Source organism: Leopardus geoffroyi, chromosome A3 (assembly GCF_018350155.1).
Source record: "Leopardus geoffroyi isolate Oge1 chromosome A3, O.geoffroyi_Oge1_pat1.0, whole genome shotgun sequence".
NCBI lineage: Eukaryota > Metazoa > Chordata > Mammalia > Carnivora > Felidae > Leopardus > Leopardus geoffroyi.
Window position 1 is genome coordinate 114,824,739 of NC_059336.1, and position 20,165 is coordinate 114,844,903.

Genomic DNA, 20,165 nt, shown 5'->3' on the forward strand with positions numbered 1-20,165 from the left:
TATATTAACAATATGAGTTAAAGACATGACATTAATGATACTCTAATAATCATAGAATATGAGTCCATTCATATGGAATTAAAAATGAACAGAAAGGGGCGCCTGGGTGGCGCAGTCGGTTAAGCGTCCGACTTCAGCCAGGTCACGATCTCGCGGTCCGTGAGTTCGAGCCCCGCGTCGGGCTCTGGGCTGATGGCTCAGAGCCTGGAGCCTGCTTCCAATTCTGTGTCTCCCTCTCTCTCTGCCCCTCCCCCGTTCATGCTCTGTCTCTCTCTGTCTCAAAAATGAATAAAACATTAAAAAAAAATTAAAAAAAAAATGAACAGAAATAAACCATATTTTTATAGATGCATCCAAATGTGGTAAAATTGTAAAGAAGCAAAAAGAAATTATCACAGAAATCAGGATGGTGGTTATGTCTGGGGTGATGGTGGTACCATGAATAGGGAGGGACCCATGGGAGGCTTCTGGGAGTGATGGGAATGTTCTATTTCTTGACTTGCTTAGTGATTATATGGGTTTTTATTTAATAGTTATGCATTAAACTGGGTGGCTCAGTCGGTTGGGCTTTGGCTCAGGTCATGACCTCGCGGTCTGTGAGTTCGTGCCCCATGTCAGGCTGTGTGCTGACAGCTCAGAGCCTGTAGCCTGCTTTGGATTCTGTGTCTCCTTCTCTCTCTGCTCCTCCCCTGCTCACACTCTGTCTCTCTTTCATTCTCTCAAAAATAAATAAAAATATTTTTAAAAATCTTAAAGACCTGTTCACGTAGGTTTATGAGCTTACCTGTATGATTATTATATTGAACGATAAAAGGAGGAAAGTTACAAAGAAGATATAGTTGATGTCTAGCATTCAATTATACCTTGGCAAATTTTTATTTTGAGGCTATTTCTATTTTTTTTAGTTCGATCTTCCTAGATTACTCTAGATTCCATAACATTTAGAGGACTCTCTCTCTTTTCTCACGAGATTTTTCAGTCTACTTTCTAGAAATGCTACAATATCAGTAATTAAGTCTATCAGAGAGACATAGAAAAAATGCATCGTTGAGTGGCTGCTATAAAAATGTCATTGCACTGCTGCATGGGGCAGGCCAGGCTTTCCCTTTCTTCAGGATGGTATGGATTTTACTTGTAGATTGATATAAAGCTGATCTCCAATTCTGGGCTCATAGGATTGAATTTATTAACTACTGGATGGAGAGGAAATGTAACTTTCAAGGCTGGTCTGAGAATAAAATAAGGTAATAAATGGTGACTACTATGGATTTTAATGAAGTGAGATAAATAATAGCATAAATGATTGCTGTAGAATTGAATAATAATATTCTTCTTTGCATAAGTTCACCGGAAAATGATTTTATAAAATGGGTTTGATGTGGGGCACCTGGGTGTCTCAATCGTTTTAGCATCTGACTTTGGCTCAGGTCATGACCTCATAGTTTGTGCATTTGAGTCCTGCTCCAGGTGTACTTGAGCCCCGCTCTGGGCTCCACACTCTCTTACCTTCCCTCCCTCTCTCTCTCTTTGCCCTCCTCTCACTCTCTCTCTCTCTCAAAATAATTAATTAATTAATTAAAGAATGGGCTTGATATAATTGTTTATTGTTTCATCTTATTTGATTTTTTTTTTTAAAACAGTGTATCCTGTCCTTTCTTTCCCATATACCCCAGGACATTTGTATACTCATTGCGTACTAGAGGGAGGCCTTTTCCAATTGTGCTCCTCGTCAAAGGCTTTGTTTTCTGCATGGGAAATGGACTTCTCCAAGGCTACTATCTGATTTACTGTGCTGAATACCCTGCTGATTGGTACACAGACATACGGTTTAGCCTGGGTGAGTACACCTGACCATCTCCCACCCACACCCCAGTGAATATCCCTTCCAACAGCCTGAATCACCATCACCTCTCCCCACCCTACTGTAATAACCCTTAGTGACTCCCTTCTCCTCTTCTCTCCCTACTACCAGTCTTTCCTCTATAAAGCAGTAGGAGAGCACTTTGAAAAACATCATTCCCCCCCCCCCGCCCCGAGAATCCTCCAGAATTCTATTACTCTCAGGATGAAATACAAATTCCTTACCACTGCCTCTGCTTCTGACACCCAAATATTGTTTGTCCTGCACGATTTCCCAACCCTATTTCCTGCCTCCATCCACTTACTGTGCTGTAGCCTCAGGGAACTTCCTGCTGGGCCTGAAATGGCCAAGCTGGTCTGGCCCCAAAACTTTCAAACAGACCATTCCCTCTGTCTAGAATGTTCTGTCCACATATATTCATGGAGATTGGTCCCTCACTTTACTTAGGTCTCTATCAAGTTGTGCCTCCTCAAAGAGACTTTTCCTGACCATTTATCTAAAATAGTAGAAGACACTGTTGAATTTTTTTTTCATTATCTGCAAGAGGAACTCAAGTTGGGAAGGTTCAATTGTGCATTACTTTGACTCAAACCAAAATGCAGGGATTATCCTTAACTTTTCTCTTCACATCACACATCCAGTTCTATCCATCAGCCTAGTACAGCTGCATTTACTTCCATAACTGTGCCAACGGGGCTCACTTCTCCCTCACTGCTCCAACTTTGTCCTAATCTGAGCAGCGATGACCTCTTGCCAGGACCACGACAGTGAACTTCAAACTAAGCTTCCTACCACTGGTACTAGCCTTCAATAGCCCCTTTTGCACACAGCAGTCAGAGTCAACATTTGAAACCACAAATGACCAGGAGCACCTGGGTGCCTCAGTTGGTTGAGTGTCTGACTCTTGATTTAGGGTCAGGTCATGATCCCAGGGTTACGGGATTGAGCCTTGCGTCAGGCTCTGCACTGAGCATGGAGCCTACTTTAAGCGTCTCTGTCTCTGTCTCCCTCTGCCCTTTTCCTCTGCTCTGTGCACTCTCTCTTAAAAAAAAAAAAGAAAGAAAGAGAAGTAAAAAGAAAACACAAATGACTGGAGGATTAGTTATATGAATGCCGATACACGCACACAATGGAGTGTTCTGGAGCCACAGACACAAACAAACAAAATAAAACAAAAACAAGGAAGGTCTTTGTGTGCTCCTGTAAGATGTCTCCAGAATATGTGGTTATATAAAAATCAAGTGTGAACAGTATATATAGTGTGCTACTTGTCATGTAAAAATGGTGGGAGGGAAGTGTGTGTGTGTGTGTGTGTGTGTGTGTGTGTGTATAAAACTGGAAAAGGGAGTATCAGATTGATAAAAACTAAAAAGGTGACACATAGATTTTCAGGGAAAGAGAATGGGATGGTGGGCAGAGCTTCTCTTTTGATATGGTTGTGTCCTTTGAATCACAAAACTTCATAACTTAGGTAAAAAAAAAAAATCTAAGTGGGGCACCTGACTGGTTCGGTCCAGGGAGCAAGTAACTCTTGATCTCGGGGTTGTGAGTTTGAGCCCCATGTGGGGTGTAGAGATTACTTAAATAAAACTTAAGAAAAATCTATGATACGTATCAAGGAGGTCACTTGTTGGGATGAGCATTGGGTGTTACATGGAAGTGATGAATCATTGGGTTCTACTCCTGAAACCAATACCACACTGTATGTTAACTAACTTGAATTTTAAAAAATAAATTTAAAGAAAACTTAAAAAAATCTAAATGGAAAAAGTTCCCTAAAATTGGGAACAAACAAATAAATGTACCTAACTATACATCAAGCTGGTAACATAACCACACAGGAAAATGACTTATGCCAGTTTACAGGAAATAAGGCAAATGAAGAAGTAAGCTGAATGGCACCATGAGAAAATGAGCCAGTCTTATCTAGAAAGGGGAACATTCTGAGATACAAGAGTCCAGTCTTTTCAAGAAGTCAGTGCCTTGAAAAAATGTTTTAAAAAGGTAGAGGTCAAAATGGTCTTAAAAGAGATAATGACCAACTACAAGATATGGTCCTATGTTGGACTTTGGTTTGCTCAACCCAGCTATAAGGAGCATTTTGCTTCTTCCTGGGGAAATTGAAATCTGGCCTAGATACTACACAAGATGAAAATCTGGAAGGATACGCACTAAGGTGTTTAACGGTGGTAATTTCTGGTGGTGGGAATAAGGTGTTTTGATTTTCTTATTTTTACAAATTCACATGTAGTATTCCACATATTTATTTTTTTTGTAATATTAATAAACAGAAATAAGTTCCTATTTTTCCCTCTTAAAACCTGACACTGGCTTTCTCTTGCACTTAAAAATCCAAACTCCTCACCAAGGTATATAATGCTTACTGTGTTTTTTTTTAATTATCATCCAGTCCACATTTTCTTACTTTTCCCTCTATCTTAAAGTTTCAACTGCAAAGTTTCTACTTCTTAGTCACGGTAAACCTATTCTAGCCTCAGGGCCTTTACACCTAATCCCTATACTAGATTGCTGTCCCTCAGATCTGTGCGTTCTCATTATTCAAATCACAGGACAAATACCAAATCTTCAGAAAAGATTTTCCGCCTCATCTAAAGTAGAGACACCACTTCCCCTCCCCAGCTCATTCTCTTTTTTTTTTTTTTTTAATTTTTTTTTTCAACTTTTTTTTTTTATTTATTTTTTTTGGGACAGAGAGAGACAGAGCATGAACGGGGGAGGGGCAGAGAGAGAGGGAGACACAGAATCGGAAACATGCTCCAGGCTCTGAGCCATCAGCCCAGAGCCTGACGCGGGGCTTGAACTCACAGACCACGAGATCGTGACCTGGCTGAAGTCGGACGCTTAACCGACTGCGCCACCCAGGCGCCCCTGCCCAGCTCATTCTCTATCTCATGATCCTATGATCGTCTGCTTTGGTGTGACATTATATAATTAAAACAATTTTAATTATTTGAATTCATTTGTTTTCTTCCACTAAAATGTAAGCTCCATGAGAACAGACACCTCGACTGTTTTCTCACTACTATATCCCTGATGTTTAGGACAGTGTTGGTACATAGTAACAGTAAATAGTAGTTGAATGAATAAGTGAATGAATAGGTGAATGAATGAACACATAAGTGAGTCTTGTACCATCCTTGTGAAATAGGTACTGTTAGAATCTCCATTTTACAGATGACAAAATGGAGGCTGAGAGAAGGTCAGTGACTTGCCCAAGGACACCCAGCACAGACTCTGAGTCCAAGGTTCCTGCTTTGTCCACTGCTGTGCATGCTATCTCCCCTCTTTCTCTCAACGTCTTGCCATTGGTGTCTCTCCCCAGTTTCCTTTTCTTCCAGGCCAATAACTAAAAAAAAAATTATTATCGGAGTATAGTTGACATACAATGTTATATTAGTTTCAGATGCACAACATGGTGATTCAGCAATTCTATACATTATTCAGAGATCACCAAGATAAGTGTAGTCACCATTTGATGCCATACTACGGCCAATGATCTTTCGACTAGACAAGACTGAAAATCATATCATATCGTATTTCATATCACACTAAATGAGGTGAGAGTAGATCTGACTGTTTTGAATTCAAGTGTTCTTGCTTTTTGCCTCATGTGTTTTGATCGGTACAAATACGCATCGTTGAGAGGTGAGGTTGGGCATCTATGTGGAAAAATAGAGTGTTTCTGGGTTGTAATGGTGCCCATTGGGGTGTAAGACCTAGCATCCCTGATCCTGGCTCTCCTCACCTCAGATCAGGGCTCTTTCTGAACCAATGAATGGGGAACAAGTGTGTGTGTGTGTGTGTGTGTGTGTGTGTGTGTGTGTGACTGACAGTGGTGGAAACCAGTTTACTAGGTGCCAGTCTCCCCAGTTCAGCTCATGTTACTTTCATGCGAATGGATGTATCAATGAGGAATGCTCTGAGCATTGAGTCACAGAAAACCAGTTCATAATGACTTAAATAATTAAGAATTTATATTTCTTACATAGCAAGAATGTTCAAAGGCAGGTGACTTCTGCATCCCTTCAATTGCTTACAGATGTCATTAAGATCCCAGGAACTTTCTATACTTTCTTTTCCACTGTTCTTAACATGTTTGTATGTGGTCCTCATGATATTCACTCCATGACTGCAAGACAGTTGCTATAACTCGAGGCATCACATCTGGCAATGAATGAGGAGGGTGACAGAAGAGGTGCTGTTCCATCTGCCCTTTTATCAGAAAAGCAAAACATTTCCAAGGAAACACCCAGAACATTCACTTCCCTTTACATCCTTGTGGCAGAAATAGGTCACATGACCACTTTTCAGACTTCCAGCCTCTATAGTGTGGGAAGGCAAAGGAAGGGGATTTGGAATTACTTGTTGAGTTTGCCAATCACAATTTAATTATTTGTGAATGAGTCAAAAGCTTGCTATTCATTCATTCATTCACTCATTCAAGTATTGGCCGATGGTGTTGCCTCCCTTTTTCTTCTCTGCCACCTGCCTCTATCATATGACACAGTTCTATGAAACAATGTGGCCTCTCCACCAAATTTGGGACCATGACTAATTGGCCACCCTTTGACATTCTTTGTAGCATCCTCAGAATTTGAAATTGAATGCCCTTGTCTCCATTTTTAGGAAGAAAAAAAAACTTAGCTTGTGAGAAAAACACCAAAATCAGGATACATTTTTAACTTCTTCCTTCTGTCTTCTTTGCTAAGGTATCTTCTTATTTATTTTGGGAATGGGGATCAACATTCATAGCGACTCTATACTGCGCCAGCTCAGGAAGCCTGGAGAAGTCATCTATAGGATTCCACAAGGTAATGTCTCTCCTGCCCTCCAGATTTCTACTCTTCCTTGGGAGCCTTTCCCAGGGATTATGCTATGAACAGCAAATGGAGTGGGGGGGGGGGGGTGGGGAAGTGACGGCACAAATGACACACTATATTTCCATTTGCCTCTGACATCCCCTCCCACCCCACAACACATTTGTGTTTTTTATCTAAACCTGGAAGTTCAAGAAAGGCAGAGGCATCCTCAGGAAGGTGTGAGATCATAACACCCTAAAGGTGGGGTAGTCCAAGGCTGGGGTCAAGGTGGAAATAGGCTACCACCTAGTTACAATAGGTACGATTACATGTGCTGGGTTAGGCTTCTCTAGAGACACAGAACCACTAGGATACAGATACGGATACAGATATATATATATATATATATAGATAGATATATATATATATATAGATAGATATATATATAGATATATATATATATAGATATATATATGGAGAAATTTATTCTGAGGAATTGATTATGGAATTGATTATGGAAGCTGAGAAGTCCTATGATCTGTTACGTGCATGTTGGAGACCCAGGAAAGCTGGTGGTGTAAATTCCAATCTGAGTGCAGGAAAAGACTAACATCCCAGCTTAAAGACAGGCAGAGAGAGTGAATTTTCCCTTACTCGGCCTTTTTGTTCTATTCAAGCCTTCAGTAGATTTGGTGAGGCCCACCCACATCAGGGAGGGAAATCTGCTTCAGTCAGTGTATAGATTCAAACATTAATCTCTTCCAGGAACACTCTCATGGACATACCCAGAAATAGTGTTTAACCAAATATCTAGGTACCTTATGGCCCAGTCAGGTTAACGCAAATCCTGTATGACTTGTCTTTTCCAGTTGACCTAGATTTGTCTAGTGAGTAGTCAGGGGTATATTTCCTACCACTTGTATTTTCTTAAAGGTGTGGAGAGCCATAATTAATCACAAATTAGGATGGGAGGTCTTGCAACTACAAACGCATTCTCAGATATAAAGTCACAGGATATTTGAAAACCCTAACTGTTCCCAAGAAATCAGGGTGTGAGATTGACAAACATAAGCAGCTGAGAGTGAACCAGTCCAAGTAATCCTTGGATATTTTAAGTGGTACTTATATAGGTTTAACCTCCTTTAACCTAAAAAGGATGGTTCCCATCCTTTTTGATGTAAATGGAACCTAAATTTTCCTAAGTTACAATATGGTATTAATATTAATTTTTAAAAATTTAAATGTTGCTGACATCCTAATGGTATCTTACATAAAAGAAAAATAATGCCATACATTGATAACCATTTGCTGCATTCACAGGCAATTTATAGACCCTTTGCAGTAGGACAGTGGTTCCTCCCAGGGTCTGGAAAATCACAGGTCTGGAACTGCTGAGGCAGTGTCATCTTTAAGGAAGATAAATTTAAGGGGCTGTGGGATTTTAAATATTCACTCACTAACCAAACGAAGAGCAAAGAATGCTCTTAAAAGCTCCATTGTCGAAGTTAGTTTCCAACTTTAAGGTATGTTAGAGAATGATTTGAAAACAAAATATTCTTGGGGTGAGAATGATTTGAAAACAAAATATTCTTGGGGCGTCTGGGTGGCTCAGCTGGTTAAGCATCAGACTCTTAGGTTTGGCTCAGGTCATGATCCCCGGGTTGGTGAGTTCCAGCCCAGCATCAGGCTACAGGCTGACAGTGGGGAGCCTGCTTGAGATTCTCTCTCTTCCTATCTCTCTGCCCCTCCCACACAGACATGTGTGCTCTCTCTCCCTCTTTCTCAAAATAAATAAACTTAAAAAAAAAATAAGAAAACAACAAAATATTCTTTATAGAATTGTGGAAAGAAAACAACTAGTTTTGGGTGATTTTCCCAGTTTAGTGTGGGGCAGAAAGTGGATATATTTACTGTCATTGGAAATGTGTTGGTTTCTATTTATAGTTTTGATATCAGACATACATGGTTGGATATAAAAGTAAACCTTGAAAATCAGCAGAAGGAGACCTCGCGGCAGCGGGGGGCTGGGGGCGCAGTCCCCAAATCTACTTCTGGCATCAACTCAGGTTTTTATTCTTGTCACACTGTGTGTTGTTGCATTTTGTCTGAGTGCCAGCGTGAAATATGCTGGTGGCAGTGTGGGTGTCCTCGGGAGAAGGAAGAAGGTGAGAGGAGGCCTGGAAACATTACTTAATAGAACAAAACAAACCCCACACCTCCTGCCCCTCTTCTGCGTCCTGTCTGGGACCCAGTGGTGCAGCCGTTGCTAGAGACTGGCTGGAGCCTGTCAAGAAGTTGCTGCCACTCCTCATGATTCTGGGATGTTCCAAGAACAACAGGCTGCATCACTTTGTTTTCCCTTGTCCCCAAGAAAACTGCCCTAGACTGCAGTGACCATAAGGAAGTCCTCAGCCCCTCGTCCATCGTAGCTCCCCTTTGTATTTCTACATAGGAGGAGCGGTTTTAATGTGGCAATGATCCAGTTCCGATGATTCTTTCTTTCTTTTTCATGCAGGTGGCTTGTTTACCTACGTTTCTGGAGCCAATTTCCTTGGTGAGATCATTGAATGGATCGGCTATGCCCTGGCCACGTGGTCGCTCCCAGCGCTTGCATTTGCCTTTTTCTCACTTTGTTTCCTTGGGCTGCGAGCTTTTCATCACCATAGGTAAACTTTGCACTCAGGGTGGCAGCATCCAAGTAGCTTTCTTCTCTAAACAGGCTTTCAGCCCTGGGAGTCAGATAGATGTAGAAACTAAGACATGTGTTTGTATAAGGTAAAATTGATACAGTTTTCTGGACTGGTAAATTCTGACTTCCTGGGCTTTCACTGAACTTGGAATTTAGCCGGATGACAGTATTATAAAAAAAATTTTTTTTTTCTATGAGGAAAACTAAACCCATTGGGGAGTGACTTGGGGAGCCACCTAACGCCTTGATGAAGAAGGCTTCCCAGGGAGAAGCACCTTGTGTCCTCATATGTTAGGCGGCTCTGTGCCCTCCTAGCAGCCTCACCTGCTGGTGGGTGGATACTGGGTGGCAGTGGGCTATAGGGAAGGGTCAAGAGGCACAAGGAGTGCTTCAGTTCAACTCACTTCCGTTTCTCTGCTTCAGTTCATTTCACTTCTGCCACATTTCTAAGTGTGTTCTGTGGGTGGAACTTTCCGCAGCCTCACAGGTAATTCTGAGGGACATCCAGGATACAGTCCCACCAAGGGACAGCCTGGCCCCAGGTCTTGTGGGGCTACTTTCTTTAATTCTAGGCTTGGTGCTAACAGTCCAGGTAATCAAAGAGCCTTGGAAACTCCAGGATTATTTTCTTGGAATCTGTGCAATATTCGGGCTTACTTGGGTATGGGTACTTCCCTTTCCCTCTACCTCCTCCCTCCATAAGTCATAGCCAAGGTCATTGCTGGCTTCCTGGGAAGGCAGGGTAAGTGAGTGCTTATGGGGTATGATTTCAGGACTGTCCCCTCACCTGGGGAATTGTACGGCTTTGGAAACTTTTCTCTGTAGGGCTAGCCTAAAGCTTTACTAACTTCCACCTCCCTCCCAAACCCTGCACCTCGGATGGGGTGGGGACCAAAGCATTGACTAAATGTCTCACTGCAGGGGGAAGGAAGGTAACATGCTAAGTTGTTACCAGGCTTTGAACTTGAATTTCAGATCCTTTCTCTAAAATGGCATTTGTTAAGAAGGGCATTTGTTGGAATGAGCACTGGGTGTCATATGTAAGTGATGAATCACTAAATTCTGCTGAAATCATTATTATACTATATGTTAACTAACTTGGATTTAAATAAAATTTAAAAATTAAAAAAAAATAGGGGCACCTGGGTGGGTCAGTCGGTTGAGCGTCCGACTTCGGCTCAGGTCATGATCTCGCGGTCTGTGAGTTCGTGCCCCATGTCGGGCTCTGTGCTGACAGCTCAGAACCTGGAGCCTGTTTCGGATTCTGTGTCTCCTGCTCTGTCTGCCCCTCCCCCGCTCATGCTCTGTCTCTCTCTGTCAAAAATAAATAAACATAAAAATTTTTTTTTTAATTAAAAAAAATAAAATGACATTTGTGGCTGGAGACAGAGAGAGAGAGAGCGAGCGATAGCCAAGGGGAGAATAGCCTTGGAACCAGGATCTGGGGGATACTTAAGCTCCTGCATAGGTGTTTTAGTTGGGGTAATGATTAATTTCATAGTTTAGAAGGTTAAACCAAGAATGGGTTCTTTTCCTTGGAGTGAAATTTACGCAGACCTGTCAGAAATGAATAAAACAGTAGCTGTCCTCATGACCCGTGCTAGCCACCTCCTAGACTTGGTGGGGACAGGCTGCAGAGCACCCTTCCTCTCTTGAGGCAGAGTCTGCTGACCACCAGAGGTGGAGAGGGAGAGGGCAGAGAGGGCATCAGCCAGCAGTTCGAGGAGCCCTGAGAAGTGGTCTCAGTGGAGCTGGTCAGGGGAAGGACAGCATTTCCACCAGAGGTTTCCAGCTGGTGCCCCAACAAATTCCTAAGTGTGGCCCTGTCCTGTTAGGTCAGACTGCTCCAGAGGGAGGCCCAGAGGGCATAATCATAGCACCGGAAACCTGCCACCTTTTGTCGCATATTATTACTGGGTGTCCCCCAGTTCAAATTAAGGCACTTTAACAGAGTGCATCATCTTGACTATAACCTGAGAACTACCAGCTTCAGTTAGCTAGGAGGACAGACTGGTCACTGAAGGAGAAAGCCATTTCACAACTTCTGTTAATCTTTCAGGGTTGCCGAAACAGATGGCCGCAAACTGAGTGTCTTAAAACAATAGAAATTTATTTCCTTGTGGTTCTGGAGGCAGAAGTCTGAAATCAAAGTGGATGTAGGGTCATATTCTCTCTGAAGGCTCTAAGAGAGAATCCCTCCCTGCCTCTTTCCGGCTTCTGGTTGCACCTGCCATCCGAGGTGTCCCATGGTTTACACAGCTCCATTCCTAACCTCTGCCTCTGTCCCCACATGGCCTCCTTCCCTGCCTGTCTCTGTCGTGGTGTCTCTTCTCCCCTTCAGTCATACTGGATTAAGGGCCTTCCCTACTCCAGTATGATCTCATCTTACCTTAATAAATTATATCTGCAATGGCCCTATTTCCAGGTAGGGGGTTAAGGCTTCAAGCATCTATTCTGGGGGACACAATTCAACCCATAACACAAGATAACATTTTCTTGGCATTCCCAGGCCTCATGAGGGGATATTCGCCTGGGAACATTACCAGGTCTCAAGGAGTAACCTTGCCCATTGTCTTTGGGGTCTTTGGTTCCTTATTTCCCGGTTGAATCCATTGAGCAATTCTTTCTGGCTTATACTTTTTTTTTTTTATTGTGGCAAAATACACATAACATAAAATTTACCATTTTATACAGGCCAATATCCCTGATGAATATGGATGCAAAAATTCTCAATAAGATACTAGCAAATCGAATTCAACAGCATATAAAAAGAATTATTCACCATGATCAAGTGGGATTCATTCCTGGGATGCAGGGCTGGTTCAACATTCGCAAATCAATCAACGTGATACATCACATTAACAAAAAAAAAAGAGAAGAACCATATGACCCTGTCAATCGATGCAGAAAAGGCCTTTGACAAAATCCAGCACCTTTCTTAATAAAAACCCTTGAGAAAGTCGGGATAGAAGGAACATACTTAAAGATCATAAAAGCCATTTCTGAAAAGCCCACAGCTAACATCATCCTCAATGGGGAAAAACTGAGAGCTTTTTCCCTGAGATCAGGAACACGACAGGGATGCCCACTCTCACCGCTGTTGTTTAACATAGTGCTGGAAGTTCTAGCATCAGCAATCAGACAACAAAAGGAAATCAAAGGCACAAAAATTGGCAAAGATGAAGTCAAGCTTTCGCTTTTTGCAGATGACATGATATTATACATGGAAAATCCGATAGACTCCACCAAAAGTCTGCTAGAACTGATACATGAATTCAGCAAAGTTGCAGGATACAAAATCAATGTACAGAAATCAGTTGCATTCTTATACACTAAAATTTACCATTTTAGCCATTTTAAATGTACCATTCAGTCGTCTTAAAGTACATCCATAATGTTGTGCAACCATCACCACTGTCCTCTGGCTGTTACTTTTTATTTCCCAACACAAGAAGCTTCAACATGTACAGAAGAGGGTGCAGGAGGGAGAAAGAAGATGGACAAATGGCCGTGTGGAAGAGTCAGGCCCTGAGTAACTGTAGGTTGATTAGTCATAAGGATTTCAGACCCAGCGAATCTCCACTGTTGACCACTGCTTATTATAATTATCCTTTCTTGTCTTTCAGGTTCTACCTCAAGATGTTTGAGGACTACCCCAAATCTCGGAAAGCCCTCATTCCATTCATCTTTTAAAGAAACCAAATAAAAAGGAACAGAGCTCCCACATGACTGTCGAGCACCATCAGGCTGCTGAACCTGTAACTTTTAAAGCTGCACTGTGCATATACATAATAGTAGGCTTCTTGCATTCCAACAGCTGTCCTGGAGATCCTGTGAGGTGGGTACTTAGTGTGTACTCCACTGTCCCACAGGGTCTCTTTCCTGATCTCCTTTTGAAGCTTCGACAAGGCTCTTTTCCACACAGAGGCATCTGTCTGCTTCTTAGCTATTCCTCCTAGAAAGTATAGAACTTCCCTATATTTTCTTCTTTGGGTGATCTGAGTACGTGTGGCTGAATACCTACTCTACATCAATGTAAGACATCTCTGTAGTCAGAGAGGTTCCCAGTTGAGGACATTGCTTATAGACTTTATTAAAGGTACATATTCTATACCCATACAAATTAGCAGATATTGAAAATCTGAAGCTGCATGGATCCTGAGCAAATCTACTCCCAAATGGAAACTCAGTCACACTTTCCTTTTCCTTAGTTAATTATGAAAGATGTGAGATGGACTTTTAATAGAGGAGGCTCTCTTCATCTTGCTAAAGATGCAATGATGCACTGACCGCATTTCAAATTTGTACATTATCTCAGTGCCCCTATCTTCTGAAAGATTCCATGATCCCTGTTAGAGATATCCCCAAAACTGGTGTGGGTTTTATTGAAGGACGGCTTTTCATGACCACAAAGAGAAAGACATGACTCTGGTTGGCTCCTGAGAGAATTAAAAAAAAGTGTTTTATAGTAGACAATGTCAACTCTGGTATTCTCTGAAACCTGTGGAAATATCCAAGTAATGAGAGAATGTTAAAGAAGGGAATTGACTGGATAAGATCATACATGGCTTGCCTGAAGACAATTGCAGTGACACTGAAGCATATCAGAAGCACTCAGCAGCTCTCCTCTTCTGGGATTTCTTCACTGCAATCCTCGGGATCTGATCAGGAAGGCATTTCCTGGGGGCAGACTGAACAGCAGTCCTCAGAATCCCTGAGGGCTGATGCTGAACCTCTGCCTCTGAACCAGAGGGACGCAACTGGGCAGAAAGCCTGTTTTGTTTGGCTCAGACAGGGCTTCACACATAGTTTGACTTCCTTTTTTTCAACATTTGAAGTTTCCAAAATTTCAAAGTTAGGTCTCTACATTTCAATTGTCTTTAAAAAGTTGGAGGATCTGAGATCATGAAGCCCACTAAGAATGGGGACTGATCAGCTAGTAGGCATTAGAATTTGCAACCTCGGTGGAGGGGTCACCTAGCATGGGAACTTGACATCAGGCTCTCTAGGGAGGGGCTGAACATTCATAATCAGAATGTACAAAAGTATTTGTCCCCTCAGGTCCAGGTTTGTGGCAAGTGTTGGTAATATTTAGCAAGCCCTTTTGAGAAATGAACACTAGGTTTATCACACGAGGTACTAAGTATAGAAATTCGCTATATAAGAAACATAGGATGCTCAGAAGATGTAAGAATGATATATATTACTGAAGAATATAAATTGTAATCATATAAGTGTTTTTCTGTTTATTAAATGCCTCTCAAATCATGGACACTAAGTAATTTTGTTTGAATTGAAAGATCCCTGGGCTCATAAAGATTTTTATAAGGTGTTGACCTGTGGGGTTTTTTGTTGTTGTTGTTGTTTGCCTTTTGTTTTCTTCCTTTTTTTTTTTTTTTTAAGTATTGCTTCCTTTTTGCTCTTCTGTCTTCATTTTGTCAACTTGAAATAAGGGTCTCTGGGTTGAAAACAAAAGAGAAATATAACTTAACAGTGTGTCTCAGGCACAGCTCAGTAGTCCAAGAAGGTGCAGGAAAGGTGCTGGAGAATGTGCTAAGGCTAGATGATACCCCTTATGTTCAAGAATATACAGGTGGGGGAGACATTCTCAGTGAAGTAAACCTTAAGGTGTAGCTTGGGCTCCGTGAAACAAAAGACTTCGAGTTCTCTCCATGACATTGAAAACTGCGTTTATTAAAACTTTTATTTTATTGCCATATAAAATATCTGGGCTGGTCCTTGAACTGTAATAAGTGCTTGATGAATGGCAGCTGCTCTTTGCCTGGTAGGTGCAATCTCTGGATAAAACGGTCATTCAGCAATTGCATTTTTTGCCACAAGAGGGTGCTCTCTAGAATTTTTAGGCCAACCCTGATTTAATAAGGTAACTTACATATTTGGAAATTTTAAATACCCTATTGTCATTTCAAGTTAACGTGATCGTCGACTTTTCTTTTTTTAGTTTATTTGTTAGTAATCTTTACACCCAACATGGGGCTTAAACCTAAGACCACGAGATCAAGAGTCCTACAATCTATCATATCAGCCCCAGCCAAGTGTCCCTAATGTGGACTTTCTTAATTTAAATATAATGTGGATTAAACTTCACGTAATCTTAACTCTTCTTTTAAAACTGAAGTACTCTCAGTGTTCTAGGGCCATTGTTTTCAACTCGTTTTCTCTGTGTAGGGCTAGAATATGTATGCAGATGGAGTACAATAAAAGTCTGAAGGGAAGGTATGTTCATCCTTAAATGTATTCCCTTTTCTCCTAAAACTAGAGTGCAACAAAAATATGGTTAGTGTAGGATTCTATGGAGTGGTTTTTGAAACAAGAGGTTAAAATATGCCTGTGGCTTAGCTAACAAAATATTCTGTCTTGCTCTTGCTGAAACTTTCATGGAGGGAACGTTTTCCTCCTGACCTTGTGGGAGATGTTGTAGTGTTCTGTTTGTTTTCAGAATGTAAGAGCCAAAGCACATTTAAGACATCAGCTAGTTCTGCCCCATTCACATAATAGATGGAGACACTGAGACCTGCAGTGTTAAAATGCCTTCCAAGGTCACGTAGCTGGTCAGAGCAGCCATCCTGTCTTGCCCCTTTAAGAATCAGAAGTTTGTCTTTGGGCACGTGGGTGGCTCAGTTGGTTAAGAGTCTGGACTCTTGGTTTTGGCTCAGGTCTTGATCTCACGGTTTTGAGTTCGAGCCCTGGGTTGGGCTCTGGGCTGGCATCTCAGAGCCTACTTGGGGTTCTCTCTCCCTCTCTCTCTGTCCTTCCCCCACTCGTGCTATCTCTGTCTCTCTCAAAATAAATAAACTTAAAAACAAAAGTTTGTCTTTCTTCTTAGGGCATAGCAGGCTTTTGTAAGAGAGACCCAGCAGAGCCCACATAGATAGGCTCTACATAGAATTTAAGGCCTGAACATAATCTGCAATCATTTATTATTTAAAATACAAAAAAATGGTAAGGGGTAGGAGGATATTGTTGCGTTAGACATGATTCTTGTCCTTTAGGGGCTACCATTTAGATTTCTGAGGAACTCATGCAGGAGAAAAACAGCCAGAGCTTCAGTGTGGTGCTACAGTTCAGAATCTACCAATTGTCACATCCATTTTGTGGAATCTGTTACCCGCACTCTGTGGAGAGGATCAGGCTATGCATTATCATGAACCTGTTTCATAAAATGAAGGTGTGGTAGAGATCATGGTGGGTAGAGATGGCATTTGTGTTCTGGAAAGGGTTTCCAGTCCCAAATTGCCCTTACCCCCAATGCTTACCTCCAGAAGGAGCAGCACTGTCTTTACTGTATTCAAAAGGGGGGGGGGCGGGGGAAAGACCTCTAATGAGAAATTTGCAATTAAATAGTGATTTAGGTGGTTTAACCCTTTCAGGAACAAATAAATAAGCCTATGATTTTATTGCCTTGCAGTTTTTTAATAGCTGTCTTGACTTTTTGTGGTAACCTTATGGTAATCTCACCACGAATCAAAAGATAAAGCTCTTGGCACATGAAGGAATGAACTCATGAAGAGTCATTTCCTTTCTTGCCTGGCCTTTTGATTCTCTAATAGGCTGTGGGCCGAGGTCCAGGCATGGCAAATAAGCTAGGGTAACAATAAATGCTAAGCAAAACCTTCTAGAAAAGGCTGCTGATTGTTTTATAGCATCTCCACTATCCCATGATAAAAGAAAGAGGAATGGTACCAGATGGTGATGTGGGTGCTTGGATGATTTAATAGCCACTGAGTGGATTTATTTTTAAGTAAGAGATTTACTCATTCTCTCTGTAAGTCCATTAAGCTGTGATCTTAAAAGGTTCTATGTTATTTGTATCATGTCCCATTTCTTCCCACCAGCCATAGCTTGGGATGTGGGTGAATGAAATGCACTGTTGAGGAAGGTTAAATATGTACTAACCTGTGTTTAGTTCCTTTTGTCTTAATCTTTATTAAGTTCAGGGTTTGGCTTTGCTCAGTGAAGTCAGAGGCTAGGTAAGGGATGTCCAGTACCCTCTCCCACATGGCAGGCTGGCTGAGAGCAGAAGGAGAACACAGAAAGTGGAGGAGGTGGGCAGTTATGTAGGAGGAGCAGGGGTAGGGGCAGGGGAAGATGGGCGATGAAGTCAGGGAAAGGGCCTTGGGAGAGGGAGTCTCTCCCGACAGGGTGGGATTCTTTCCTTTCTCTTGTCTTCAGTTTGCATAAGTCTGATCCCTTCCTTATCCTCCCAGGGAAAGAATCCTTCTGGGAGAGAGAATAAGCTCTTCTTAGAGCTCCTTTTTCATAAGGGAGGATGCTTAATTTCTTTAAACACAAGCCATATGGTTGTACCTCACAATAATTTAATTATGTTTCTGTTCACTCACCTCATAAAGATGGTTTTAAGTCTGTACACCAGTGACACTTGTGAGAAAGAGATAGAGTTGTGCTGAGAAGTGCATGGTAGCATCCAAGTTTGGTGAGGCCAGTGGGGGGATGGGAGCCTCCAGAGGAGAAAGCATCCACAGGGTGTGCCTTTTTCATGGTCTTTCTTTTCCTTTACTCCAGAGGCCCCAAAGGAAAGGATCCTTCCCTACAGGGATGCATTTTTTTCAGCATTGATTAGAAAGCAAATGCCATAAAATCAATTAAATTTCTTTAATTAATTCATCAATTAGTTGCATTTAATGCATTTAATTAATTCATTAATGTAAGCTTCTTATGCTAAATCTATAGAGAGAGGTATAAATCTGAATGTGAGCTGTGTTAAGTTAAAGATGTATACTGCATAAACTCTAGAGTGACAACTAAAGAAAAAGAGATATAGGTAATAAACTAATAGTGGAAGCGAAAAGTAATAATAAAAAACAACGCAATCCCAAAATAATGTAGGGAAAGCAGAAGAATTGAATAAAAAACAGATGGGGAAAATAGAAAATAGTGAGATGGTAAATTTAAATCCAACCATATCAGTAATTAGATGAAATGTAAGTGGTATAAGCATTCCAATTAAAAGGCAGAATTTCCAGACTAAATAAAAAAGCAAGATCCAACTATATGCTATATTCAAGAAACCTGCTAAAATTACAAAGTTAGTGGGGCACCTGGGTGGCGCAGTCGGTTAAGCGTCCGACTTCAGCCAGGTCACTATCTCGCGCTCCGTGAGTTCGAGCCCCGCGTCGGGCTCTGGGCTGATGGCTCAGAGCCTGGAGCCTGTTTCCGATTCTGTGTCTCCCTCTCTCTCTGCCCCTCCCCCGTTCATGCTCTGTCTCTCTCTGTCCCAAAAATAAATAAACGTTGAAAAAAAATTTTTTTTTAAATTACAAAGTTAGTGGATGGAAAATATATACTATGAAAACATTAGTTAAAATAAATCTGGAGAGGTTGTGTTAATATCAGACCAAGTAGATTTTAGAGCAAGGAATATATTAAAAAAAATTTTTAATTCTAGTATAGTTAACATACAATGTTATATTAGTTTCAGGTGTTCAATACAGTGATTCAACAGTTCTATCCATAACTTAGTGTTCATCATGATATTAATACCCTTAACCCATTTCACCCATCCCCCGCACCTACCTCCCCTCTAGTAACCATCAGTTTGTTCCCTATAGTTAAGGGTCTGTTTTTTGCTTTGTCTCTTTTTTTATTTGTTTGTTTTGCTTCTTAAATTCCACATATGAGTGAAATCACATGAAATCACATGAGTCAATTCTCTGACTGACTTATTTCACTTAGCATTATACCCTCTAGATCCATCTATGTTATTGCAAATGGAGAGATTTCTTCTTTTTCGTGGCTGAGTAAAATTCCATATATGCACCACATGTTCTTTATCCATTCATCTGTTGATGAACATTTGGACTGTAGAGCAGAAAATATTATAAGTGATAAAGAAAGACATTACATCATGATAAGCCAATTTATCAAGAAAGCAAACCTAAATTTGTACACATCAAATAACAGAGCTTCAAAATCTATAGGCAAAACTTCTATAACTGGAGGGAGAAATGAATCCATAATTGTAGTCAAATTTCAATGCTCCTCTCTGTGCACATTATCTGTGCACTTTCAAATAACCTGTATGTCAAAGGAGAATCACACGATAAATTAGAATATTTTGAATCAAGGGTGCTTAGCTGGCTCAGTTGGTACAGCATGTGACTCTTGATTTTAGGGTTGTGAGCCCCATGTTAGGTATAGAATTATTTAAAAATATAATCTTAGGGGCACCTGGGTGGCTCAGTCAGTTAAGCACCTAACTCTTGATTTCAGCTCAGGTCATGATCACAGGGTTGTGGGATCAAGCCCTGCATCAGGCTCTGTGCTGAGCATGGAGCCAGCTTGGGGTCTCTGTCTCTGCCTCTTGGGGTCTCTGTCTGTCTCTGCCTCTTCCTCTGCCCCTCTTCAAATGCACTCATGCTCATGCACTCTCTCCCTCAAATAAATTTAAAAAAATGAAAAATAAATAAATAGATAAACAAAATCTTTAAAAAATTTTTGAATCAAAATGAAAAACATGACATAGCAAAATTTGTGACATGGGACATCCACAAATGGTTATTATGTAAAAATAGGGACTGTATTTATAACTAAAATAGTAGAAAAATATATGAAACAACGTCCAAGTGTTGAACTACAATTCATGAGTGTTTCCTGAGCAAAAGGAAATGATCAAAAGGAGATGAGCCCATGATTTCCTCAGCTAATTGATTAAAGAAAGTTTCCAAGCCACAGCACAGGGAAGGGAAGCCCAAACAGAGGCTGGTGATCTCCCCGAGTTGATAAGACAGAGTTGAGGATTTGGGAAAGCCAGGGT

At 41.2% G+C, this 20,165-nt stretch overlaps 1 protein-coding gene across 1 annotated transcript in view; it reads left to right on the forward strand.

Moving 5' to 3' along the window:
• Positions 1-14,706, forward strand: part of SRD5A2 (steroid 5 alpha-reductase 2) — a 36,191-nt gene extending 21,485 nt beyond the window's left edge. The window contains exons 2-5 of the mRNA XM_045447241.1: positions 1,674-1,837; positions 6,592-6,693; positions 9,197-9,347; positions 12,997-14,706. Coding sequence (XP_045303197.1) covers positions 1,674-1,837; positions 6,592-6,693; positions 9,197-9,347; positions 12,997-13,063 — 484 coding nt within the window. The 3' untranslated portion in view covers positions 13,064-14,706. The remainder of the gene's footprint in view (positions 1-1,673; positions 1,838-6,591; positions 6,694-9,196; positions 9,348-12,996) is intronic.
• The last annotated feature ends 5,459 nt before the right edge of the window (positions 14,707-20,165 follow it).